At 46.1% G+C, this 25,000-nt stretch overlaps 4 protein-coding genes across 5 annotated transcripts in view; 1 reads left to right on the top strand and 3 right to left on the bottom strand.

Annotated features, from left to right (window-relative positions):
• Positions 1-5,558, bottom strand: part of pcf11 (PCF11 cleavage and polyadenylation factor subunit) — a 25,248-nt gene extending 19,690 nt beyond the window's left edge. For both annotated transcript variants that reach the window (XM_072461750.1, XM_072461751.1), the window contains exons 1-4: positions 5,194-5,558; positions 3,493-3,618; positions 2,878-3,057; positions 2,615-2,809 (exon numbers count right to left, since the gene is read on the bottom strand). In XM_072461750.1, coding sequence (XP_072317851.1) covers positions 2,615-2,809; positions 2,878-3,057; positions 3,493-3,618; positions 5,194-5,412 — 720 coding nt within the window. In that variant the 5' untranslated portion in view covers positions 5,413-5,558. The remainder of the gene's footprint in view (positions 1-2,614; positions 2,810-2,877; positions 3,058-3,492; positions 3,619-5,193) is intronic.
• A 2,978-nt stretch (positions 5,559-8,536) lies between these two features.
• On the bottom strand, positions 8,537-16,571 carry ccdc90b (coiled-coil domain containing 90B). Its single transcript, XM_072461756.1, has 9 exons — positions 16,477-16,571; positions 16,167-16,286; positions 15,971-16,074; positions 15,254-15,355; positions 12,461-12,502; positions 10,539-10,610; positions 10,414-10,467; positions 9,642-9,756; positions 8,537-9,129 (listed from the first exon to the last, which is right to left on the bottom strand). Exons 1-9 carry the CDS (start codon positions 16,538-16,540, stop codon positions 9,074-9,076), a joined length of 729 nt encoding a protein of 242 aa, XP_072317857.1. The 5' UTR covers positions 16,541-16,571; the 3' UTR covers positions 8,537-9,073.
• Positions 16,572-17,635: 1,064 nt separating this feature from the next.
• Positions 17,636-20,311, bottom strand: rad54l (RAD54 like). Its single transcript, XM_072461752.1, has one exon. The coding sequence runs from the start codon at positions 20,263-20,265 to the stop codon at positions 18,082-18,084; it is 2,184 nt and encodes a 727-aa protein (XP_072317853.1). The 5' UTR covers positions 20,266-20,311; the 3' UTR covers positions 17,636-18,081.
• Positions 20,312-20,848: 537 nt separating this feature from the next.
• Positions 20,849-25,000, top strand: part of alg8 (ALG8 alpha-1,3-glucosyltransferase) — an 18,082-nt gene continuing 13,930 nt past the window's right edge. Inside the window, exons 1-2 of the mRNA XM_072461755.1 lie at positions 20,849-20,929; positions 21,667-21,745. Of these exons, the coding sequence (XP_072317856.1) occupies positions 20,853-20,929; positions 21,667-21,745 (156 nt within the window). The 5' untranslated portion in view covers positions 20,849-20,852. The remainder of the gene's footprint in view (positions 20,930-21,666; positions 21,746-25,000) is intronic.

The following is a 25,000-nucleotide window of genomic DNA, read 5'->3' as shown; positions in this document are numbered from 1 at the left end:
CACCAGTAACACGCTTACACACCAGTAACACGCTTACAGACCAGTAACACGCTTACAGACCAGTAACACGCTTACAGACCAGTAACACGCTTACAGACCAGTAACACGCTTACAGACCAGTAACACGCTTACACACCAGTAACACGCTTACACACCAGTAACACGCTTACAGACCAGTAACACGCTTACAGACCAGTAACACGCTTACAGACCAGTAACACGCTTACAGACCAGTAACACGCTTACACACCAGTAACACGCTTACACACCAGTAACACGCTTACACACCAGTAACACGCTTACACACCAGTAACACGCTTACACACCAGTAACACGCTTACAGACCAGTAACACGCTTACACACCAGTAACACGCTTACACACCAGTAACACGCTTACAGACCAGTAACACGCTTACAGACCAGTAACACGCTTACAGACCAGTAACACGCTTACAGACCAGTAACACGCTTACAGACCAGTAACACGCTTACACACCAGTAACACGCTTACACACCAGTAACACGCTTACACACCAGTAACACGCTTACCAGTAACACGCTTACAGACCAGTAACACGCTTACACACCAGTAACACGCTTACACACCAGTAACACGCTTACACACCAGTAACACGCTTACAGACCAGTAACACGCTTACACACCAGTAACACGCTTACACACCAGTAACACGCTTACACACCAGTAACACGCTTACACACCAGTAACACGCTTACACACCAGTAACACGCTTACAGACCAGTAACACGCTTACAGACCAGTAACACGCTTACAGACCAGTAACACGCTTACAGACCAGTAACACGCTTACAGACCAGTAACACGCTTACAGACCAGTAACACGCTTACACACCAGTAACACGCTTACACACCAGTAACACGCTTACACACCAGTAACACGCTTACACACCAGTAACACGCTTACACACCAGTAACACGCTTACAGACCAGTAACACGCTTACAGACCAGTAACACGCTTACAGACCAGTAACACGCTTACAGACCAGTAACACGCTTACAGACCAGTAACACGCTTACACACCAGTAACACGCTTACACACCAGTAACACGCTTACAGACCAGTAACACGCTTACAGACCAGTAACACGCTTACAGACCAGTAACACGCTTACAGACCAGTAACACGCTTACACACCAGTAACACGCTTACACACCAGTAACACGCTTACACACCAGTAACACGCTTACACACCAGTAACACGCTTACACACCAGTAACACGCTTACAGACCAGTAACACGCTTACACACCAGTAACACGCTTACACACCAGTAACACGCTTACAGACCAGTAACACGCTTACAGACCAGTAACACGCTTACAGACCAGTAACACGCTTACAGACCAGTAACACGCTTACAGACCAGTAACACGCTTACACACCAGTAACACGCTTACACACCAGTAACACGCTTACACACCAGTAACACGCTTACCAGTAACACGCTTACAGACCAGTAACACGCTTACACACCAGTAACACGCTTACAGACCAGTAACACGCTTACACACCAGTAACACGCTTACACACCAGTAACACGCTTACACACCAGTAACACGCTTACACACCAGTAACACGCTTACAGACCAGTAACACGCTTACACACCAGTAACACGCTTACAGACCAGTAACACGCTTACAGACCAGTAACACGCTTACAGACCAGTAACACGCTTACAGACCAGTAACACGCTTACAGACCAGTAACACGCTTACAGACCAGTAACACGCTTACAGACCAGTAACACGCTTACACACCAGTAACACGCTTACAGACCAGTAACACGCTTACAGACCAGTAACACGCTTACAGACCAGTAACACGCTTACAGACCAGTAACACGCTTACAGACCAGTAACACGCTTACACACCAGTAACACGCTTACACACCAGTAACACGCTTACAGACCAGTAACACGCTTACACACCAGTAACACGCTTACACACCAGTAACACGCTTACACACCAGTAACACGCTTACACACCAGTAACACGCTTACACACCAGTAACACGCTTACAGACCAGTAACACGCTTACAGACCAGTAACACGCTTACACACCAGTAACACGCTTACACACCAGTAACACGCTTACACACCAGTAACACTTACACACACAGTATCAGCTGAAAAAGCTGCTCCAATACCAATCCTCAACATGCTCTTGTTCCTCTAGTAAAACACATGAATGTGTGTTAGCTCGTAGCTCGTAGCTTGTGATTTGTAAGTTGTAACATCTGTTAATAGTGAATAAACCAGATAACTTGAGTTTATTTCAGTGCAGTTAAGTCCGTGTTCAAGTGTCTTCAACTTAATTGAGCCAAGTGTCTTGTGTTATGCTGTTATAACATTATTTAAATATGGCCTGGTTCAGGTCCGGACCTGAACCTCTGGATTCGAATCTGGACTTGAACCTGAACGTGGGTTTAGGTCTGCATCCCTACGGCCGCCATTCTAAAACTCCTCAGCGAGAACACTGGTTACAGTGCCACGCCCCTTCATGCTGGTGTGGTTCTGTTGCCCTGGGTTACAGTGCCACGCCCCTTCCTGTCACATGTGGTGCATCATTACCAGCTGAGCCTTGGTCTGCTCCAGCTCCAGCTCGATCTTCTTCTGCTGAAGCTCCAGCAGCTGCTTCTGTTTGGCCAGAAGCTGCTGCCTGATGAGCTGCTCCTGAGTGAGGCTGGAGACCGGGTCCACAGGGGCCGCCACGGGAGGCGGCGCCGTGGGGGCCGGAGCGGGTCGAGCAGGAGACGTCTCATCGGGCTGAAGACGAGACACGCATCAGAAGATCTGCCACCACAGTTCAGTTACAGAGGGTCAGGGTGCACTACCTGCTTGAGGAACTTGGGGTTGACGTGGATGCTGTTGACCGCAGGGGGCAGAGGCTTGATGGGCCAGGCCGGGTCCACAGAGTTGACCCGCACGTCCAGCGCGTACAGCTTTTTGGACGGGAAAACCTCGTCCCACGTGGAGCGCAGCTTGAACAGACTCTTCCTGGTGTTCTCGTCCACCTGGAGACAGAGGACAGGAGCTCGGTCCAGAAGACATCAAAAGCATTCAAGAAGGTCCTAAAGGAGCCAGAAGGGGCAAGAAGGTCCTAAAGGAGCAAGGTGATCCTAAAGGGGCCAGAAGGTCCTAAAGGAATGGATTTGGATCAAATAATTGAACCATTTTCTCAAGCTCAAAGATCCGAGTCAGAAAAAATCTTTTACTTTTCCCCGCGAGTATTTGTACTTTTACTCAAACATAAGACTCACTTTAAAATAAACCCTTTTCTGATACAAAACACACTAAACTGTGCTCAGAAAACCCCATGAAGGTGTTTCCATGGCGACACTTTATGAAGGCCGGTGTAAGAATGGGACACACATGGGGCCCCACACACACACACACACACACGGGGCCCCACACACATTAGTCAGCAGTAGCTTCAGACTGGAGCGTACCTTCTCAAACACACATATAAAGGACGTGATTAGGTTTTTGGCAAAAACCGGGAGGTAGTCTCGTCCCACGTTCTTCACGATGGAATCCACCAAGTACAAAACGGGAAGCTTCTCCTGAGCAGGCGCCTGAAGCAATAAGAAAACTCCACAAGTTTAGAACACAACAGAGGAGCAGGACACAAGGCAGAGAGTGTAGAGATACCACCAAAAGCATGCTGAGCTGCACCGCCTCCACACCTGCGGGCGTGTCCTGTGACCCGCCTCTGACCCCGCCCTTGACCCGCCGGTGCAGCCCAGCGACCAAAACAAAAACACAATCTTCTGTCTTCATCAGATCTTCATCTTCTGCCAGTCCAAACGTCACCATTTACAAAACAGAAAAACCGCCAAAACGTCCCATCAGCACGACTCACAAAAAAAGCCTGGATGCCCCGTCACGCCTCCGTCCCGTCTGGAGCCGTTACCTCCAAAGAGGGCGGAGCCGCTCTTTGTACATCACCGTCTTCAGCTTCACCTTTAGAGCTTCTCACGCTCTGAGCTTAGAGTGTTCTCACATATCTACTTTCACCTCCTGAACTTGCATTAGCAAAACCACTTTTAAATCACTACAATAATAAAAATGACAAAAAAGCACAAGTCACATGTTTTACAACAACTTTTTTGTTTAATCATTCAATGAAAATGACATTTGCAGATTCCAAAACTAGAAGACGAAACGGAAAGTGTGAAACGTGAAGAACCGAGAGTCAAAATCCACCACTTAAGTCTCACAACAAGAGGAAGAAAGGCTCTAAACAGACAGTTCTGGCACAGGATGAAAAAGGGAATAATTATGACCATTTTAGAAGCTACACTATGTGTTTTTATATCGATCTGTGGAACAGAAAATGGACCTAAAACGCAAAGAACCTTTTGATCACGTTTATTTTGTCTTTCAGGGCCCAAAACAGACTAAAATGTGACTCTGAACATAAAAACAACAATATTAATAGAACTATCAGTTCATTGTGTTCCTCCAGCTCGTGTCAAATAAAACTATCGTGATTAAACTGGGTCAAAAAAAGAGTAAATGCAGCGATTAAATAGTACACAGACCGTTTAGTCGCTTTTAAAAGAGCTGAATCGATTGCTCGCACTCATCACGACTAATCGACTAATATGCACACGTTTTCCCCGGTCAAAACAAACTCAAACACGCGCCTTGTGTCGTTTTTGTGGTTTAAACACGAGTAAATAAAGTCTGAAGTGCATGACATTGCGTGAATTGCGTGCGCGTTACGTCATTACGTCACAATAAAAGCAGGATTTCCACTAAAAACACGTGTTTTGCGTGTTTAATCTGCGGTGTCGGTGTTTTAGCGTCACGTCTGCACTTGACATTCATCACAGATCAAAAGTTATGATAATATTGTTACGTTTGTTCATTTGCGCGGCTCCGTTTGCGTCAGAAACGTAAGCGGTGGATTTTGACTTCGTCGCCTCAAAACGTCGCTCAAACCCGCGTCTGTTCCCGACCAAAAGCCGCTCAGACCCGCGACTGAACCGCGGAGGGATTTTAAACATTAACACACAAGATTAGACGTTAAAAAAGCATGTTATTGTGGCGACAGTGAGCAGCAGACATGAGGCTGAAGAGACGCCATGTTTATCGCGGCCTAAGCGCAAAGACGACGCAAATTGAAGTATTCTAGGCATAAAAACCTTGCTTATTTGAGCTTCAATAATGCCGACGATGTCCCTGGCGAAGGCGATGTTCTCCTCGGCCAGGATGGTGAGCATGTTGATGTGCGGTTTGCTGTTGAAAGTCAGGTCCTCCAGGGACGACTCGTACTCGCGGCACGCGTCCTCCCGCGCCGCCGCGTCCTCCATCTCCGTCCGCTTTCCGCCCGCCGCCGCGCCACGGATCACGGCGCAGTCCATGGACGCATCGGGCTGAACGGAGCCGCGCGGGGAACGTTTAAAAACAACGACAACAAAAAGGGACGAGGCCGACGCGTGTTTCGGGGGTAAAAACGCGCGTGAAAAGTGTCCCGTGTCGCGTCGTGCGTCGCCTCGTTTCTCTCGACAAGATGGCGGCGGGCGGAGTGAACCCTGCCGCCTACGTCATCACGCACGCTTTATTAGGCCGGCCGGGACCTCGGCGCTGATTGGTCGAACGGGGGTGGCTGGCACGCGAACGGGCCAATCGGAGCGAGGCAGGCGTCGCGTTTGGAACGTTACATAAAGTGCGCAGGTGTAAACACGGCCTTAGCGACCACGGGACAACTGTCTGACGCCCCTTATCCACGCCCCTCGCTTATCCACGCCCCTCGCTTATCCACGCCCCTCTCCTTATGTTGTTGTTGTTGTTGTTTTATGGCGGTTGGCATCCAATTGTTGCATTACCGCCAGACTTTATTCCTCAGACTTTTTGTAGTCCTCAGACTCTGTCGTAGTCCGTAAAAGTACTCCTTCCATTGCTTTGGTGTTACAAAGCCCATGAGGTCATGATATGTCTTTGTGCCCCTCTCCTTATACACGCCCCTCTCCTTATCCAGGCCCCTGCTTATCCACGCCCCCTCCTTATCCACGCCCCCTCCTTATCCACGCCCCCTCTTATCCACGCCCCCTCCTTATCCACGCCCCCTCCTTATCCACGCCCCCCACAGCCTCTGGGACAGCGGTCGGCACAAATTCTGACTTCCGTGAGTTATGACTGTATGATCTAGTGGGACGGCGCAGAATTGACGTTTTAAAGAAGACGTTCTCTCACTCACTGCGGGTCCACGCCGTCACACACGCCGCTGTGTGCTGAGCTGACTCGTACCTCTGCTTTACGTGTCATTGTCTTCAAAGCGGAAATGAATCAAAAGCGCTCGCATTCTTTTTGCCGACGCTTTATTATTGTCACATGACTTTGTGTCGTCACATGACTTTGTGTCGTCACATGACTTTGTGTCGTCACATGATCGGTCAGAAGCCGGCGACTGCAACGAAAGTGACTCAAGAAGACGCCAAGTCACAGCTACTACACAACCTCTTGGTTTCAGTGGATCTGCACACGCTCAGTCCTGTAGGTGGCAGTAAATGCACCTTTTCAGTTGGCGGCAATTAAACATAACAAGACGACGGCGGTGAGTAGCAGTGATGCATCACTATGGAAACCAACTGACTTTGAGTGAGACTCTGCAGCGTCCAGAACCTGATGTTAAATGACTTTGTTTTGTTTCCGTGTCATTCAAGGTAATTTTGTCTGAATAACAATGATAATAATAATTAAAGCCGCAAGCGGCAATGATCGGCCCTCGCCACGCCGCCGCCGCTACGCCGCCGCACGAGGAGGGGGCGTGGCTAACGCGCCCCAATTGTCCTTTTATTACATCTACTGCTGAATCTGTGACGCTGTCACATCTTCCACCCTTTGTTTTACATCAAAAAGCAATTGTATTTTTAATTCTTGGCAAAATGTGCGGCTTTGCCGCACAGACACCGTGACTCTTTGAATAAAAATGTGGATAACTTTTGATGGTCCTGAAGATGAGTCTCACCAAATTTCAGGTTAATAGGGCTGACGCCCTGGGAGGAGTTTGTGAAAGTCTAAAGTGTAAACATGTTCTGGCGATTTCCCCATTGGAATAACGTGGGAGGTTTTGGTCATCGCTACGGCAACGCCATAACAATTATGACATTTGTCTCATTGACTTTTTTGATGGGGATGCTAAAATTGAGTTGTGTGTCAAATTTCATATAATTTCGCAAAACTAAACATTTAACATATACAATCTGTAGGGGGCGCTGTGGCGCCAAATTAATTTATTTCACTTCAAGTAGGTTTAGGGCAAAGAGTTTAACAACTGATTCTAATTTGACGCAATTCAGACTTTATCTGCGCAAACGGCAGAAATTCTAGCTAAAGTTTGCGGCTTCGCCGCTCAGAGACCGTGACAGGGTCAATGTCATTTGAATAACTTTTGATGTCCCACTCCTCAGTAGCATTTTCACCAAATTTCAGCTTTTTAGAGCCAACGCCCTGAAAGGAGTTCGTAAAAGTACGACATTTGGAAAAACTCCCGAGTCATGCTTAGCCATTTTTTAACCAATATGGCCGACATTTGGTTGGGCGGACGGCGTTGCCGTAATAATATTTTTTACTTCTCTTGTCACCATCTACCTCTGCGCCAAATTTCATGATTCTACCATCAGATTTTTTTTGGGTCATTTCCCATCTCTCAATGCATTTTTGGTACATTTGAGGGCGCTGACGCGCCAATTTTTTTTATTTTAGAAAAGGGAAATAGCCAGAATGTAGAGAGGCACGATTTTAGAGGTGTGCAAATTTTTGTGACTTTTCGTCAATGTTCACTGGGTGAAAAATAGGGGGGTTGGTCCCGAGGAGGAGGAGAAGAAGGAGAAGGAGAAGAAGAAGAAGAATATGCCGATGCGAAAACAATGTTTCCCATTTTTCAAATATCATAAACTACACATTTTCGGAAAGCGCTAAGTGGGCGGAAGTGGGCGAGCGCTACTACGTGCGCACTTTTGCAGCCGTGCTTCGCACGGCCTTACGAGATTAATAGGCCTCTCGCAGCTTGTGGCGCTCGGGCCTAATAATCACTGTTACTGGTTCATTACATTAACATAATAGTTTTATTATAGGGGGCCCCGGCCGGACCAGAGGGGGCCCCGGCCGGACCAGAGGGGGCCCCGGCCGGACCAGAGGGGCTCCGGCAGGACCAGAGGGGCTCCAGCAGGACCAGAGGGGCTCCGGCAGGACCAGAGGGGCCCCGGCAGGACCAGAGGGGCTCCAGCAGGACCAGAGGGGCCCCGGCAGGACCAGGCACTGACAGAAAAGGCCGTGTGTCTTTAGTTCTTTATCGATTAAAACTAAACGTGGCAAAGTTCAGAACACGTAATCTACAAAACACGAGGAGCAAAACGTGCGACAAGTACAAGTACAAATACAAATACAAGTACTCACAGAAATGTTGAGACCATAGTCGTTTTACTTTCATCCACAGCATAATTACACTTTACTACAAAATGTACAGTTTGTAAAGCTCAAATACTTCATAAACAGTATTTTTCTGTCCTGTGCCTGATGTTTTTACCCTGAAAGTTCCAAAAATACTGCTTATGTTTTGTTACGACTTAGTCTTTTTAAATCACTGAAACTTTAACACAGCATGTTTGGATTTTTTAACATTTTGTGGACGAGTTTCTTTGGCCCTTGTTTAGCCCACTGTTGCTAGGTAACAGTTAGATTACATCAAACCGACCGTCCTGACCTTTACATCACACTCCAAACTACTGAACCAAGCAGCTACCGTCTTTCACCTCATTTCCATGTCAGAGTCAGAGTTGGTCCGGTTTGTGCCGTCTTCACTTCCACAGTCGGTGGGCGTCGCCGGGCTTCACTTCCACAGTCGGTGGGCGTCGCCGGGCTTCACTTCCTCAGTCGGTGGGCGTCGCCGGCTTCACTTCCTCAGTCGGTGGACGTCGCCGGGCTTCACCTCCACAGTTGGTGGGCGTGGCCGGGCGTCACTTCCACAGTGGGTGGGCGTCGCCGGGCTTCACCTCCACAGTTGGTGGGCGTGGCCGGGCGTCACTTCCACAGTCGGTAAACGCCCAGCGCGACGCCGAGGCAACAGAACAACGTGGCTGTGGGACACAAACGACATCACAAGTCACGATTTAACGCTTGGTCGAGATTCCTGAGACAAACGACTTTCTTCTCGTTTGTCGCACACGTCACGTTCCTCGGGTTAAAGTGCAATTGAAAAGCTTTTCAATGAACAGGAAGTGACGTTATAACCAGGAAGTGACGTTATAACCAGGAAGTGACGTTATAACCAGGAAGCGAGTGCCCTCTGTTGGCGAGTGCCCTCTGTTGGCGAGTACCCTCTGTTGGCGAGTGCCCTCTGTTGGCGAGTACCCTCTGTTGGTGAGTACCCTCTGTTGGCGAGTACCCTCTGTTGGCGAGTACCCTCTGTTGGTGAGTACCCTCTGTTGGCGAGTACCCTCTGTTGGCGAGTACCCTCTGTTGGTGAGTACCCTCTGTTGGCGAGTACCCTCTGTTGGTGAGTACCCTCTGTTGGCGAGTACCCTCTGTTGGCGAGTACCCTCTGTTGGTGAGTACCCTCTGTTGGCGAGTACCCTCTGTTGGTGAGTACCTGCCAGGTATCGCACCGTCTCCAGTTTGAGTGACTCCAGGAGAGTTTTCAACGAAGCCACTTCCAGGTCGATCTTCTTGTTTGTCTCCATGTAATCATGGTCCAACTCAGACTTCTGCAACCAGAACAAAAAAGACTAAAGCAGGACTAAACCAGCACTAAAGCAGGTCTAAAGCAGGACTAAAGCAGGTCTAAACCAGGACTAAAGCAGGACTAAAGCAGGACTAAAGCAGGACTAAAGCAGGACTAAACCAGCACTAAACCAGCACTAAAGCAGGACTAAAGCAGGACTAAAGCAGGACTAAAGCAGGTCTAAAGCAGGTCTAAAGCAGGTCTAAAGCAGGACTAAAGCAGGTCTAAAGCAGGACTAAAGCAGGTCTAAAGCAGGTCTAAAGCAGGACTAAAGCAGGACTAAAGCAGGACTAAAGCAGGTCTAAAGCAGGACTAAAGCAGGTCTAAAGCAGGTCTAAAGCAGGACTAAAGCAGGTCTAAAGCAGGACTAAAGCAGGTCTAAAGCAGGTCTAAAGCAGGACTAAAGCAGGACTAAAGCAGGACTAAAGCAGGACTAAAGCAGGACTAAACCAGGACTAAAGCAGGACTAAAGCAGGACTAAAGCAGGACTAAAGCAGGTCTAAAGCAGGTCTAAAGCAGGACTAAAGCAGGTCTAAAGCAGGACTAAAGCAGGACTAAAGCAGGTCTAAAGCAGGTCTAAAGCAGGTCTAAAGCAGGACTAAAGCAGGTCTAAAGCAGGACTAAAGCAGGTGTTGTTTACCTTTGAGTGAAACTCTGTGTTTGCCTCCATCAGCTTCTTCTCCTGATCTGTAAACTGAAACAAAAGAGACTTTGACTTTTAACAAGTCAACATTAAAGTCCTCTGTCCTCGGTCCAGTCTCTTACCATGTCTGATACTCTGCTGTTCTCCAGATTAAAGTCCAGCTTCGCTTCACCTCGAACTTTCTGACTTTCTTCCTAAAACATGAGACATTGGTGTAAAACACGTGTCAGTGTAAAACACGTGTCAGTGTAAAACACGTGTCATTGTAAAACACCTGTCAGTGTAAAACACGTGTCATTGTAAAACACGTGTCATTGTAAAACACGTGTCAGTGTAAAACACGTGTCATTGTAAAACACGTGTCATTGTAAAACACGTGTCATTGTAAAACACGTGTCAGTGTAAAACACGTGTCAGTGTAAAACACGTGTCAGTGTAAAACACGTGTCATTGTAAAACACGTGTCAGTGTAAAACACGTGTCATTGTAAAACACCTGTCAGTGTAAAACACGTGTCATTGTAAAACACGTGTCATTGTAAAACACGTGTCATTGTAAAACACGTGTCATTGTAAAACACGTGTCATTGTAAAACACGTGTCAGTGTAAAACACGTGTCATTGTAAAACACGTGTCATTGTAAAACACGTGTCAGTGTAAAACACGTGTCAGTGTAAAACACGTGTCAGTGTAAAACACGTGTCATTGTAAAACACGTGTCAGTGTAAAACACGTGTCAGTGTAAAACACGTGAGTGTAAAACACATGTCAGTGTAAAACACGTGTCATTGTAAAACACCTGTCAGTGTAAAACACGTGTCATTGTAAAACACGTGTCATTGTAAAACACGTGTCAGTGTAAAACACGTGTCATTGTAAAACACGTGTCATTGTAAAACACGTGTCATTGTAAAACACGTGTCAGTGTAAAACACGTGTCATTGTAAAACACGTGTCAGTGTAAAACACGTGTCAGTAAAACACGTGAGTGTAAAACACGTGTCAGTGTAAAACACGTGTCAGTGTAAAACACGTGTCAGTAAAACACGTGTCAGTGTAAAACACGTGTCATTGTAAAACACGTGTCATTGTAAAACACGTGTCAGTGTAAAACACGTGTCATTGTAAAACACGTGTCAGTGTAAAACACGTGTCAGTGTAAAACACGTGTCATTGTAAAACACGTGTCAGTGTAAAACACGTGTCAGTGTAAAACACGTGTCAGTGTAAAACACGTGTCAGTGTAAAACACGTGAGTGTAAAACACGTGTCAGTGTAAAACACGTGTCAGTAAAACACGTGTCATTGTAAAACACGTGTCATTGTAAAACACGTGTCATTGTAAAACACGTGTCAGTGTAAAACACGTGTCATTGTAAAACACGTGTCAGTGTAAAACACGTGTCAGTGTAAAACACGTGTCAGTGTAAAACACGTGTCAGTGTAAAACACGTGAGTGTAAAACACGTGTCAGTGTAAAACACGTGAGTGTAAAACATGTGTCATTGTAAAACACGTGTCATTGTAAAACACGTGTCATTGTAAAACACGTGTCATTGTAAAACACGTGTCAGTGTAAAACACGTGTCAGTGTAAAACACGTGAGGGTAAAACACGTGTCATTGTAAAACACGTGTCATTGTAAAACACGTGTCAGTGTAAAACACGTGTCAGTGTAAAACACGTGTCAGTGTAAAACAGTGTCAGTGTAAAACACGTGTCAGTGTAAAACACGTGTCAGTGTAAAACACGTGTCAGTGTAAAACACGTGTCAGTGTAAAACACGTGAGTGTAAAACACGTGTCAGTGTAAAACACGTGTCAGTGTAAAACACGTGAGTGTAAAACACGTGTCAGTGTAAAACACGTGTCAGTGTAAAACACGTGTCAGTGTAAAACACATGAGTGTAAAACATGTGTCAGTGTAAAACACGTGAGTGTAAAACACGTGAGTGTAAAACACGTGTCATTGTAAAACACGTGTCAGTGTAAAACACGTGTCAGTGTAAAACACGTGTGTGACGTGTCAGACGTGGTCCTCTTACAGAGAGTCTGCGCCGCAGCTGCTCCAGCTCCGCCTTCATCTTCTGAAACACACATGTGTTTATGAGACCAGGACATGACATGTGCCATACGTCTACACTATATACTTCTACACTATATACTTCTACACTATACACATCTACTATATACATCTACACTATATACTTCTACACTATACACATCTACTATATACATCTACACTATATACTTCTACACTATACACATATACTATATACATCTACACTATATACATCCACACTATATACATCCACACTATATACATCTACACTATATACGTCTACACTATACACATCTACTATATACATTTACACTATACACATCTACTATATACATCTACACTATATACATCTACACTATATACATCTACACTATATACGTCTACACTATACACATCTACACTATATACGTCTACACTATATACGTCTACACTATACACATCTACACTATATACATCTACACTATATACGTCTACACTATACACATCTACTATACACATCTACACTATATACATCTACACTATACACATCTACACTATACACATCTACACTATATACATCTACACTATATACGTCTACACTATATACGTCTACACTATATACATCTACACTATATATCTACACTATATACGTCTACACTATATACATCTACACTATATACATCTACACTATATACGTCTACACTATATACATCTACACTATATACATCTACACTATATATCTACACTATATACGTCTACACTATATACATCTACACTATACACATCTACACTATATACGTCTACACTATACACATCTACACTATATACATCTACACTATACACATCTACACTATATACATCTACACTATACACATCTACTATATACATCTACACTATACACATCTACTATATACATCTACACTATATACATCTACACTATACACATCTACACTATATACATCTACACTATACACATCTACACTATATACGTCTACACTATACACATCTACACTATACACGTCTACACTATACACGTCTACACTATACACGTCTACACTATATACGTCTACACTATATACATCTACACTATATACATCTACACTATACACATCTACACTATATACATCTACACTATACACATCTACTATATACATCTACACTATATACATCTACACTATATACATCTACACTATATACATCTACACTATATACATCTACACTATATACATCTACACTATACACATCTACACTATACACATCTACACTATATACATCTACACTATACACATCTACTATATACATCTACACTATATACATCTACACTATACACATCTACACTATACACATCTACACTATATACATCTACACTATATACATCTACACTATACACATCTACTATATACATCTACACTATATACATCTACACTATACACATCTACACTATATACATCTACACTATACACATCTACACTATACACATCTACACTATATACATCTACACTATACACATCTACTATATACATCTACACTATATACATCTAAACTATATACATCTACACTATATACACCTACACTATACACATCTACACTATACACATCTACTATATACATCTACACTATATACGTCTACACTATATACGTCTACACTATATACATCTACACTATACACATCTACTATATACACCTACACTATACACATCTACACTATACACATCTACTATATACATCTACACTATATACGTCTACACTATATACGTCTACACTATACACATCTACACTATACACATCTACTATATACATCTACACTATATACATCTACACTATATACATCTACACTATATACATCTACACTATACACATCTACACTATACACATCTACACTATATACATCTACACTATATACGTCTACACTATATACATTAAGGTATAAAGATATAATGCTGTTCTTCACATGTTCTCCACATGTTCTCACCGTGTTCTCACCGTGTTCTCCACATGTTCTCCACATGTTCTCACCGTGTTCTCACCGTGTTCTCCACATGTTCTTCACATGTTCTCACCGTGTTCTCACCGTGTTCTCCACATGTTCTCCACATGTTCTCACCGTGTTCTCCACATGTTCTCCACATGTTCTCACCGTGTTCTCCACATGTTCTCCACATGTTCTCCACATGTTCTCACCGTGTTCTCCACATGTTCTCCACATGTTCTCCACATGTTCTCACCGTGTTCTCCACATGTTCTCCACATGTTCTCACCGTGTTCTCCACATGTTCTCCACATGTTCTCCACATGTTCTCCACATGTTCTCACCGTGTTCTCACCGTGTTCTCCACATGTTCTTCACATGTTCTCACCGTGTTCTCACCGTGTTCTCCACATGTTCTCACCGTGTTCTCCACATGTTCTCCACATGTTCTCACCGTGTTCTCCACATGTTCTCCACATGTTCTCACCGTGTTCTCCACATGTTCTCCACATGTTCTCACCGTGTTCTCCACATGTTCTCCACATGTTCTCCACATGTTCTCCACATGTTCTCACCGTGTTCTCACCGTGTTCTCACCGTGTTCTCCACATGTTCTCCACATGTTCTCCACATGTTCTCACCGTGTTCTCCACATGTTCTCCACATGTTCTCACCGTGTTCTCCACATGTTCTCCACATGTTCTCACCGTGTTCTCCACATGTTCTCCACATGTTCTCACCGTGTTCTCCACATGTTCTCCACATGTTCTCCACATGTTCTCCACATGTTCTCACCGTGTTCTCCACATGTTCTCCACATGTTCTCACCGTGTTCTCGGAGCGCAGGTTGGCAAAGTCGCTCTTTTCCAGGATCACCATGTCTTTGCGGATTGAGTCCAGATGTGCCATGATCTGCTGCAGCGCGATCTCCTGAAACAGAGAAAGACAGAGGAAGACAGAGGATCACACACAGGTGAGGGTCGTGTCCTGGTCAAGAACACAAGGGTAGTTTGCACCAGGATAAAACAGTAACATTGTATTTCTTGTTTGTTTGGTCAATTAGACACTTCTGCCTCTGTGCCCTCCAGCAGGACACTTCTGCCTCTGTGCCCTCCAGCAGGACACTTCTGCCTCTGTGCCCTCCAGCAGGACACTTCTGCCTCTGTGCCCTCCAGCAGGACACTTCTGCCTCTGTGCCCTCCAGCAGGACACTTCTGCCTCTGTGCCCTTCAGCAGGACACTTCTGCCTCTGTGCCCTCCAGCAGGACACTTCTGCCTCTGTGCCCTCCAGCAGGACACTTCTGCCTCTGTGCCCTTCAGCAGGACACTTCTGCCTCTGTGCCCTCCAGCAGGACACTTCTGCCTCTGTGCCCTCCAGCAGGACACTTCTGCCTCTGTGCCCTCCAGCAGGACACTTCTGCCTCTGTGCCCTCCAGCAGGACACTTCTGCCTCTGTGCCCTCCAGCAGGACACTTCTGCCTCTGTGCCCTCCAGCAGGACACTTCTGCCTCTGTGCCCTCCAGCAGGACACTCTTGCTTCTTTACCTGGTGGGACTTGGTGACCATGTCTTTATAAACCATGTCCATGTTTGTTGTGGTCAGAGTGACCAGCGCCGCCACCATCAGCTCCGCCTGACGCTTCTCGAACCCTGAACACATTTAGTCCTCGTTTAGAACCACGATGGGTCCAGTCCAGGTCCAGTCCCAAGTCCAGTCCAGTCCCAGTGGTTGCCGTGGTTACCACATCTCTCCAGCTCCATGGCGACAGCGTGAGAGTCGAATGTGAGTTTCCTCTGCTCTAGTGGCGTGAGCTCCACCCTGCGCAGGTCAAAGGTCATGCAGCGAGGCCTCACAGCGCCACCTGCAGGAGGCGGAGAACACACGGTTTAAACCACCAACTAACGAAGCTCCTATAAACTTATATATATACATATATATATATATTCATATACATATACATACATAGACTTATAGCATAAAGTATAATAGAAAGATCTAAACCACCTATTTCCCTGTCCCCGGGGCCTCCGCCTCCGCTGCGGGACACTCACCTCTGGACGCGGCCGCAGAGCTCAGAGCTGATCCGAGGCTCCAGCGCCGCAGCAGAACGTTCATGTCAGGAAACACGTCCAACACGAACTACGAACTATAAACTACGAACTATAAACTACGAACTATAAACTTGAGAATGACTCTTTTTCTCCAGGACGAAAGACAAAAACTACAAACTTCACTTCTTCACTGTCCGCCCCTGTCCGCACTAGCGCCCCCTGTCCGCAGTGTTCAGAACAACATGGTTTTACTTTTCAATGCTAAAGTTTCCCAGTGGAACATAATGTGATGCAAACACTGGATTCAGATCAGGATGTGTCAGACGTTTAAAGCACATTATGACACACTAAGACTTTTACTGGACAAATACTCACAGAAACGTGGAGTCTGCAATACTTCCATCGACATAAACATTACACTCTTTAACACTAATTAGACTTTTGTGCAGTTAATTGCTGAAAATGTTCTATATATTCGATAATATTAAGCATTGACAATGAAAACAATCGCAAAAAACAGTCAAAATCCTTTCATTGGCAATTAAACAAAATGGTGATTCAGTATTTATTCTCATGTTATGTTTTTTAAACAAATCAGTCACATTTTTAAAGACGCCTCCAAACTATGTACAGCATGAACCTGAACATGTGTGTGATATGAGCCTTAGACCGCTCTGAATCCTGCTTTAATCCTGCTTTAGTCCTGCTTTAGTCCTGCTTTAGACCTGCTTTAGTCCTGCTTTAATCCTGCTTTAGTCCTGCTTTAATCCTGCTTTAGACCTGCTTTAATCCTGCTTTAGACCTGCTTTAATCCTGCTTTAGACCTGCTTTAGACCTGCTTTAGTCCTGCTTTAGACCTGCTTTAGTCCTGCTTTAGACCTGCTTTAGTCCTGCTTTAGACCTGCTTTAGTCCTGCTTTAGACCTGCTTTAGACTTGCTTTAGTCCTGCTTTAGACCTGCTTTAGTCCTGCTTTAGACCTGCTTTAGTCCTGCTTTAGACCTGCTTTAGTCCTGTTTTAGTCCTGCTTTAGTCCTGCTTTAGTCCTGCTTTAGACCTGCTTTAGACCTGCTTTAGACCTGCTTTAGTCCTGCTTTAGTCCTGCTTTAGACCTGCTTTAGTCCTGCTTTAGACCTGCTTTAGACCTGCTTTAGTCCTGCTTTAGTCCAGGTTTAGTCCAGGTTTAGTCCAGTTCCAGTCCTGGTTTAGTCCTGGTTTTAGCCCTGGTTTAGTCACGGTTGAGTCACGGTTTAGTCATGATTTATTCATGGTTTAGCCCTGGTTTAGTCCTGGTTTAGTCCTGCTTTAGTCCTGGTTTAGTCCTGGTTTAGTCCAGTTCCAGTCCTGCTTTAGTCCTGGTTTAGTCCAGTTCCAGTCCTGGTTTTAGCCCTGGTTTAGTCCTGGTTTAGCCCTGGTTTAGTCCAGTTCCAGTCCTGGTTTTAGCCCTGGTTTAGTCCTGGTTTAGCCCTGGTTTAGTCCAGTTCCAGTCCTGGTTTTAGCCCTGGTTTAGTCCTGGTTTAGCCCAGTTCCAGTCCTGGTTTTAGCCCTGGTTTAGTCCTGGTTTAGCCCTGGTTTAGTCCAGTTCCAGTCCTGGTTTTAGCCCTGGTTTAGTCCTCTTTCCTCTGGTTGATGTGCGAGCACTGGTGGAACACGAAGCTCACGGCCGTGTCCCAGGACAGTTTGAGCACTTGGTCGCGGAGCTGCTTTCGGTGAGAGCTGTGGTGCCACTGCGAGAGGTCGCTGTTGCAGTCCCCGTCCACCGGGGGGCGCACCTCTTGACCGTTCACACACCTCCTGCACCTGAACCTGTCGTGCGTGTCGCTCGTCGTCTCCTCGTTCAGCGTGAAGAGCTCGCGCAGCTCCCCGAGGGAAAAGTGTCTCTCCACGTCAGTCTCCTGGTCCACCACGCAGCTGCTCAGAGCCTTCTTGTGCGCCTGTCGCTGGAGGATCTTCTCCTCGATGGTCCCGGTGGAGAGCAGCCGGTAGATGTAGCAGCTCTTCTTCTGCCCGTCCCGCCACACGCGCGCCATGGCCTGCTCGTCGTTCGCCGGGTTCCAGTCGGGGTCGAACATCACCAGACGATTGGCGCCGATCAGGTTGAGGCCGCACCCGCCGGCTTTGCTGCTCAGCATGAAGATGAACTCCGGGTTGGTCGGGTCGTTGAACCTCTCCACGACCTTCGCCCTCTTCTTGATGGACATGGTGCCGTCCAGCCTCACGTACAGATACTTCCTGCTCCGGAACAGCCTCTCGAACAGGTCCAGCGTCTGCGTGTAGTTGGAGACCAGCACCACCTTGTCGTTGGTGGTGCTCTTCGTGATGGCCAGGATGTAATCGAGGACGAGCATTTTCCCGGACAGATGCGGCTCGAGGGATTTGGGGTCGTAGCCGCGCGGGAACAGGTCCAGCGCGCCTCGGAAGCCGCTCTCGCCCTCCACGCACTTGTCGTACACCAGCGCCGGGTGGTTGCACAGTTTTTTGAGCGACGTTATGGAAGAAAGAGACGAGACGTTGATCTTTCCGTCCTGCAGTTTCTCGAGCGGGTTGGCCTGCTTCAGGAAGTGCTGATAAAGTCGACTTTGCAAAGGAGTCAGCCGACAACACACCACCTGCTCCGTCTTCTCCGGGAGATATTTGGACAAGATGTCGGACGTTCTCCTGATCAGGCATCGGTTGACGATCCCGATCAGCTCCTTCAGTTGCTCCTCCCCCGCGCGCCTGTCCTTCTCGCTGGCGTCGGCGTCCCGTCCTTTGAGAATGGGCACTTCGAAGCGCTTCTTGAACTCCGGCGCCGTGCCCAGAATCCCGGCGTTGACGAAGTGCACCAGACTGAAGTACTCCAGCAGGTCGTTCTGGATGGGCGTGCCCGAGATGAGCACCCGCCGCTGAGCGCTCATGGCGTTCAGCGCGTGGTACGTCTGGTTCTCGGCGTTCTTCAGCCGGTGCCCTTCGTCGCAGATGACGAGGCCGACGTTGCCGCGGTGCAGGACGTCAGCGTGCAGTCGGAACGTCTCGTAGGAGATGATGAGGATCGGCGTGGGCGCTCGGAGGCCGCGCTGAGACATGAAGCTCGTCAGCTGTCGGTCGATTTCGCCCTTGGACCCTCCGTCGATGGCGAGCGGCGTGACTCGAGTCCCGAGCCACTTCGCCACCTCGTTGTACCAGTTTCGCACCAAACTCGAGGGCGACACCACGATGGCCTTCTCGATCTCCGGTTTGGCGTCGGGGCTTTGTCGCAGCAGCGTCCACACGAGGGCGATACACTGCAGGGTTTTGCCCAGCCCCATTTCGTCGGCCATGATGCACCCGTAGGAGCCGGCGATGCGTCTGCCCGTCACGCACTCCCACAGGAACCGCACGCCTTCTCGCTGATGCGGCCTCAGGACCTTGGAGAGCAGCGGGTCCACCACCACGTGCACCTCCAGCTTGTCCTTCTCGCTGCGGATTAGGTCGTGCGCGCTGAGGATGGGCGGCTCGTACAGCACCAGGGCGTCGTCTCCGAACGGGTCGTGCAGCGCTCGCCTCACGCCCGCACGCTTCAGGCCCAGCGCTCGGACGCCCAGAGGCCCCGTGTAGTTGGCGATGGGGACCTTGAACGGCCTGGAGAGGATGCTCTGGATGAACTTCTCGTGGTTTTCGCCGCTCGTGCAGCTGACGTCGTTGGACTGTGAGCTCAGCGGCGTCAGAGGCGTTCTGTACGGACTCACTTTCTCCTCGTCTTTCCAGTCTGGATCCTCCTCTTCTCGTTTGACCCTTTTGGCCACTTGACTTGGGGCCAAACTCCGTCTCATTTTGCAGTTTTGTGTCTGTGGCAACACTGCATTCACGCTTTTCAGTTCTTTGGGATGAATTATTTTCAAACAGCAGTTATTCCTTCGTGTTTGGATCAGGTAAAAGCTATAATTAGCAGCATAAACGGTTTAAATCTGTAGTTTTTGTGATACTGATCCGCCGCTGACACATGAAGCACGTCAGTTCTTCTACAAATAGCGTTAGTAGCACAAACTTTCAGCTTTTGGCTTGTTTTTTCCCTTAAAAAGTCTTGTTCACATCACATAGCGATTATTCTTCAAATGTACAGTGGATAAAGTCTTGCGTTAGAAGCACAACATGTTTAGATCTGCGGTTTTTGGAGCGCTGACGCAGTTACATCGCCCCGAGAAACAAATACCAGCTTTTAAACGTGCTTCGTGAGCAATAAAAGTCGCAACGCAGTTATTCCTCATCTTTAGACTCACTAAAGTCCTGGATTTGCAGCACAAACTGTACAAACGCTGGAGCATGTTACGCTTCGCCGTCGCGCCTTCTTTTGAGCGTTTGTTGTTGTTCCGGGTTGTGCGTGGCTGCGTCACACGTCACTGCGTCATACGTCACTGTCATGGTGGCGGTGGACGGCTGGTTCACCGCGTTAGCAGTCGGAGTTTCTTTGCTAAAATGTCTCTTTATCAACGCCTAGTAAGTGCCGTTTACTGTCGTTTCACTGGCGCGGATCAGCGCGGTTTGTCTGTCACGTGACAGTAAACACAGGACGGGTTTTAGCGGGAAACGGAGATGGAAATGTGGCTGACGCGTTAGCATTGTGCTAACTGCTAATCTTATCCCTGAATTTGAACTTCTCTTCAATAAACAAAACATTAAAGTTGAGACATTTTACGATTTTCTTTTTCGGGCTTTGTTTTTTAGTCTTACAATAACAAACAATAATTCAGTGCTAGTTGAAATAGTTTTTGAAAGCTGACGTGTGGGTTTGTGATTGCGGCTCCTCGCCACAAGATGGCGCCAGAGCTGTGATTTCAGGAGGTTAAAGTTAAACAAATGTAGAATCCAATATTAAAGTTTGTCTCTAATATAAATGTGTTAAAGGTGCACTATGTAACCTTGTCTTTCAATATTTAAATTAAAATAAAAGCCTGATTTTACTTTGTGGTTGTTTATGGCACAGAAATACAAACTCCTGCTTGTTTCCGTGGAAACGCTGTTCCTTGCACTATAATATTCCTCAGTGGCATTAAACGTGTGTCTCCAGGAGAAAGTTCTGAAGTTTGGTTTAAATGTTGTTATCATGGAATAAGGAAGTTGTTTCCTTAAAAATGTTCTTTGGCTGAATATGACGCTCAGAGAACGCTCGTCTGAGAGAGCGACACCTTCAGGACAGAAGCGGAACTGACACTTTATTTTTGTCACGTTTAAAGTCGTTCCACAGATTTCGAGGTTCATAGAAACTGGCTGTCAATCACCCACAACCTCCCAGTGTCCCACTGGTACCATGAGGTGAGTACTACTACTGCTACCACTACCACTACCACTACCACTACTACTACTATTCCTACTACTGCTACTACTACTACTACTACTACTACTACTACTGCTACCACTACCACTACCACTACCACTACCACTACTACTACTATTCCTACTACTGCTACTACTACTACTACTACTACTACTACTATTACTACTACTACTATTCCTACTACTACTATTCCTACTACTGCTACTACTGCTACTACTACTACTACTACTACTACTACTACTACTACTACTACTACTACTACTATTACTACTACTACTATTCCTACTACTACTACTGCTACTACTACTACTACTACTACTATTACTACTACTACTATTCCTACTACTACTACTACTACTACTACTGCTACTGCTGCTACTACTACTACTACTGCTGCTACTACTGCTACTACTGCTACTGCTACTACAAGGTAAGGCAAGTTTATTTGTAGAGCACATTTCATACACAAGGCAATTCAAAGTGCTTCACAGCAGGAAAAATGCATTCAAATCACAAAGAAATTACAGAAACAGAAATACAATAAAATTAACTAAATTAAAAATGATCAATCCAACTGATTTTCTAAACTAATAAAATCACAAACAAAAGAGAAGAGTGCAAAGAAAAAATCCTTTCAGTCATATGCGCAGCTAAACAAAACAGTTTTTAGCTTAGATTTGAACATTGTCAGAGTAGAAGCCTGTCTCACATCTTCAGGAGGAATGTTCCAGATTTTAGCTGCATAAAACTGAAACGCAGATTCCCCATGTTTTGTCCTGACTCTGGCACCAGCAGGAGGCCGGTCCCTGAGGTCCTCAGAGTCCGAGATGGTTCATATGGCACTAACATATCCAAGATGTACTTTGGTGCTAGGCCATGGAGAGACTTGTACACAAGCAGAGCTGCTTTAAAGTCTATTCTCTGAGCCACAGGGAGCAGTGCAGAGACCTGAGAACAGGACTAATGTGAACGTACTTCCTGGTTCTGATCAGGACTAATGTGATGGTACTTCCTGGTTCTGATCAGGACTAATGTGATGGTACTTCCTGGTTCTAGTCAGGACTAATGTGATGGTACTTCCTGGTTCTAGTCAGGACTAATGTGATGGTACTTCCTGGTTCTGATCAGGACTAATGTGATGGTACTTCCTGGTTCTGATCAGGACTAATGTGATGGTACTTCCTGGTTCTGATCAGGACTAATGTGAACGTACTTCCTGGTTCTGATCAGGACTAATGTGATGGTACTTCCTGGTTCTGATCAGGACTAATGTGATGGTACTTCCTGGTTCTAGTCAGGACTAATGTGATGGTACTTCCTGGTTCTAGTCAGGACTAATGTGATGGGACTTCCTGGTTCTGATCAGGACTAATGTGATGGTACTTCCTGGTTCTAGTAAGGACTAATGTGATGGTACTTCCTGGTTCTGATCAGGACTAATGTGATGGTACTTCCTGGTTCTTGTCAGGACTAATGTGATGGTACTTCCTGGTTCTAGTCAGGACTAATGTGATGGTACTTCCTGGTTCTAGTAAGGACTAATGTGATGGTACTTCCTGGTTCTGATCAGGACTAATGTGATGGTACTTCCTGGTTCTGATCAGGACTAATGTGATGGTACTTCCTGGTTCTAGTCAGGACTAATGTGATGGTACTTCCTGGTTCTAGTCAGGACTAATGTGATGGTACTTCCTGGTTCTTGTCAGGACTAATGTGATGGTACTTCCTGGTTCTTGTCAGGACTAATGTGATGGTACTTCCTGGTTCTGATCAGGACTAATGTGATGGTACTTCCTGGTTCTAGTCAGGACTAATGTGATGGTACTTCCTGGTTCTGATCAGGACTAATGTGATGGTACTTCCTGGTTCTGATCAGGACTAATGTGATGGTACTTCCTGGTTCTGATCAGGACTAATGTGAACGTACTTCCTGGTTCTGATCAGGACTAATGTGATGGTACTTCCTGGTTCTGATCAGGACTAATGTGATGGTACTTCCTGGTTCTAGTCAGGACTAATGTGATGGTACTTCCTGGTTCTAGTCAGGACTAATGTGATGGGACTTCCTGGTTCTGATCAGGACTAATGTGATGGTACTTCCTGGTTCTAGTAAGGACTAATGTGATGGTACTTCCTGGTTCTGATCAGGACTAATGTGATGGTACTTCCTGGTTCTTGTCAGGACTAATGTGATGGTACTTCCTGGTTCTAGTCAGGACTAATGTGATGGTACTTCCTGGTTCTGATCAGGACTAATGTGATGGTACTTCCTGGTTCTAGTAAGGACTAATGTGATGGTACTTCCTGGTTCTGATCAGGACTAATGTGATGGTACTTCCTGGTTCTGATCAGGACTAATGTGATGGTACTTCCTGGTTCTAGTCAGGACTAATGTGATGGTACTTCCTGGTTCTAGTCAGGACTAATGTGATGGTACTTCCTGGTTCTTGTCAGGACTAATGTGATGGTACTTCCTGGTTCTTGTCAGGACTAATGTGATGGTACTTCCTGGTTCTGATCAGGACTAATGTGATGGTACTTCCTGGTTCTTGTCAGGACTAATGTGATGGTACTTCCTGGTTCTTGTCAGGACTAATGTGATGGTACTTCCTGGTTCTAGTCAGGACCCGAGCAGCAGCGTTCTGGATGTACTGCAGCTGTTTTACAGCTCGTTTGGAGAGACCAGTGAGCAGGCCGTTACAGTAGTCTAATCTACTGGAGACAAACGCATGGATAAGTCTCTCTAAATCTGGTTTAGACACTATATTTTTGATTTTGGCAACTACTGCTACTACTACTACTCCTGCGACAAAGCTGTTTTACTACAACTTTTTCAAGGATTTTAGAGACGAAGGGAAGATTATAAATAGGTCTGTAGTTTACCAATAGGTCGGGATCTAGATGAGTCTTTTTCAGAAGAGGTTTAATGACTGCATGTTTGAAGGACTGTGGAACATAGCCACTTTGGAGTGAAGTATTTATTATATTAAGAATAGGGTCTATAATTAGGGGGAGAATGTCTTTGAGGAGCCTGGAATGGGGTCTAGGACACAAGTTGAGCTTTTAGAGGACATAATGGCTGAAGTTATCTCTGCTTGATCAACAGCTGTGAACCTTTCTAAGTTTACAGGTGGATTTATATGGGACGTTAGATTTACAGCTTGGGCTAGTTCAGGGCTAATAGCGGGGGTAATTTCATCTAATTTATCTCTGATTGTTTTTATTTTATTGTT

Source organism: Eucyclogobius newberryi, unplaced genomic scaffold, assembly GCF_026437365.1.
Source record: "Eucyclogobius newberryi isolate DKJ021-1_F unplaced genomic scaffold, fEucNew1.0.hap1 SCAF_31, whole genome shotgun sequence".
Classification (NCBI taxonomy): Eukaryota; Metazoa; Chordata; class Actinopteri; order Gobiiformes; family Gobiidae; genus Eucyclogobius; species Eucyclogobius newberryi.
Note: the sequence above shows the minus strand (reverse complement) of the source record. Positions and strands in the feature narration are given on the sequence as shown.

Bases quoted from the DNA above. Each gene is read 5' to 3' on its own strand.
- ccdc90b (XM_072461756.1), bottom strand. From the start codon at position 16,540: ATGAACGTTCTGCTGCGGCGCTGGAGCCTCGGATCAGCTCTGAGCTCT. The intron at 16,075-16,166 runs GTAACCACGGCA...AAATGTGTTCAG, and splicing joins CATGGAGCTGGAGAGATGTG to GGTTCGAGAAGCGTCAGGCG. The intron at 9,130-9,641 runs GTACTCACCAAC...TGTGTCCCACAG, and splicing joins GACGGTGCGATACCTGGCAG to CCACGTTGTTCTGTTGCCTC.
- rad54l (XM_072461752.1), bottom strand. From the start codon at position 20,265: ATGAGACGGAGTTTGGCCCCAAGTCAAGTGGCCAAAAGGGTCAAACGA.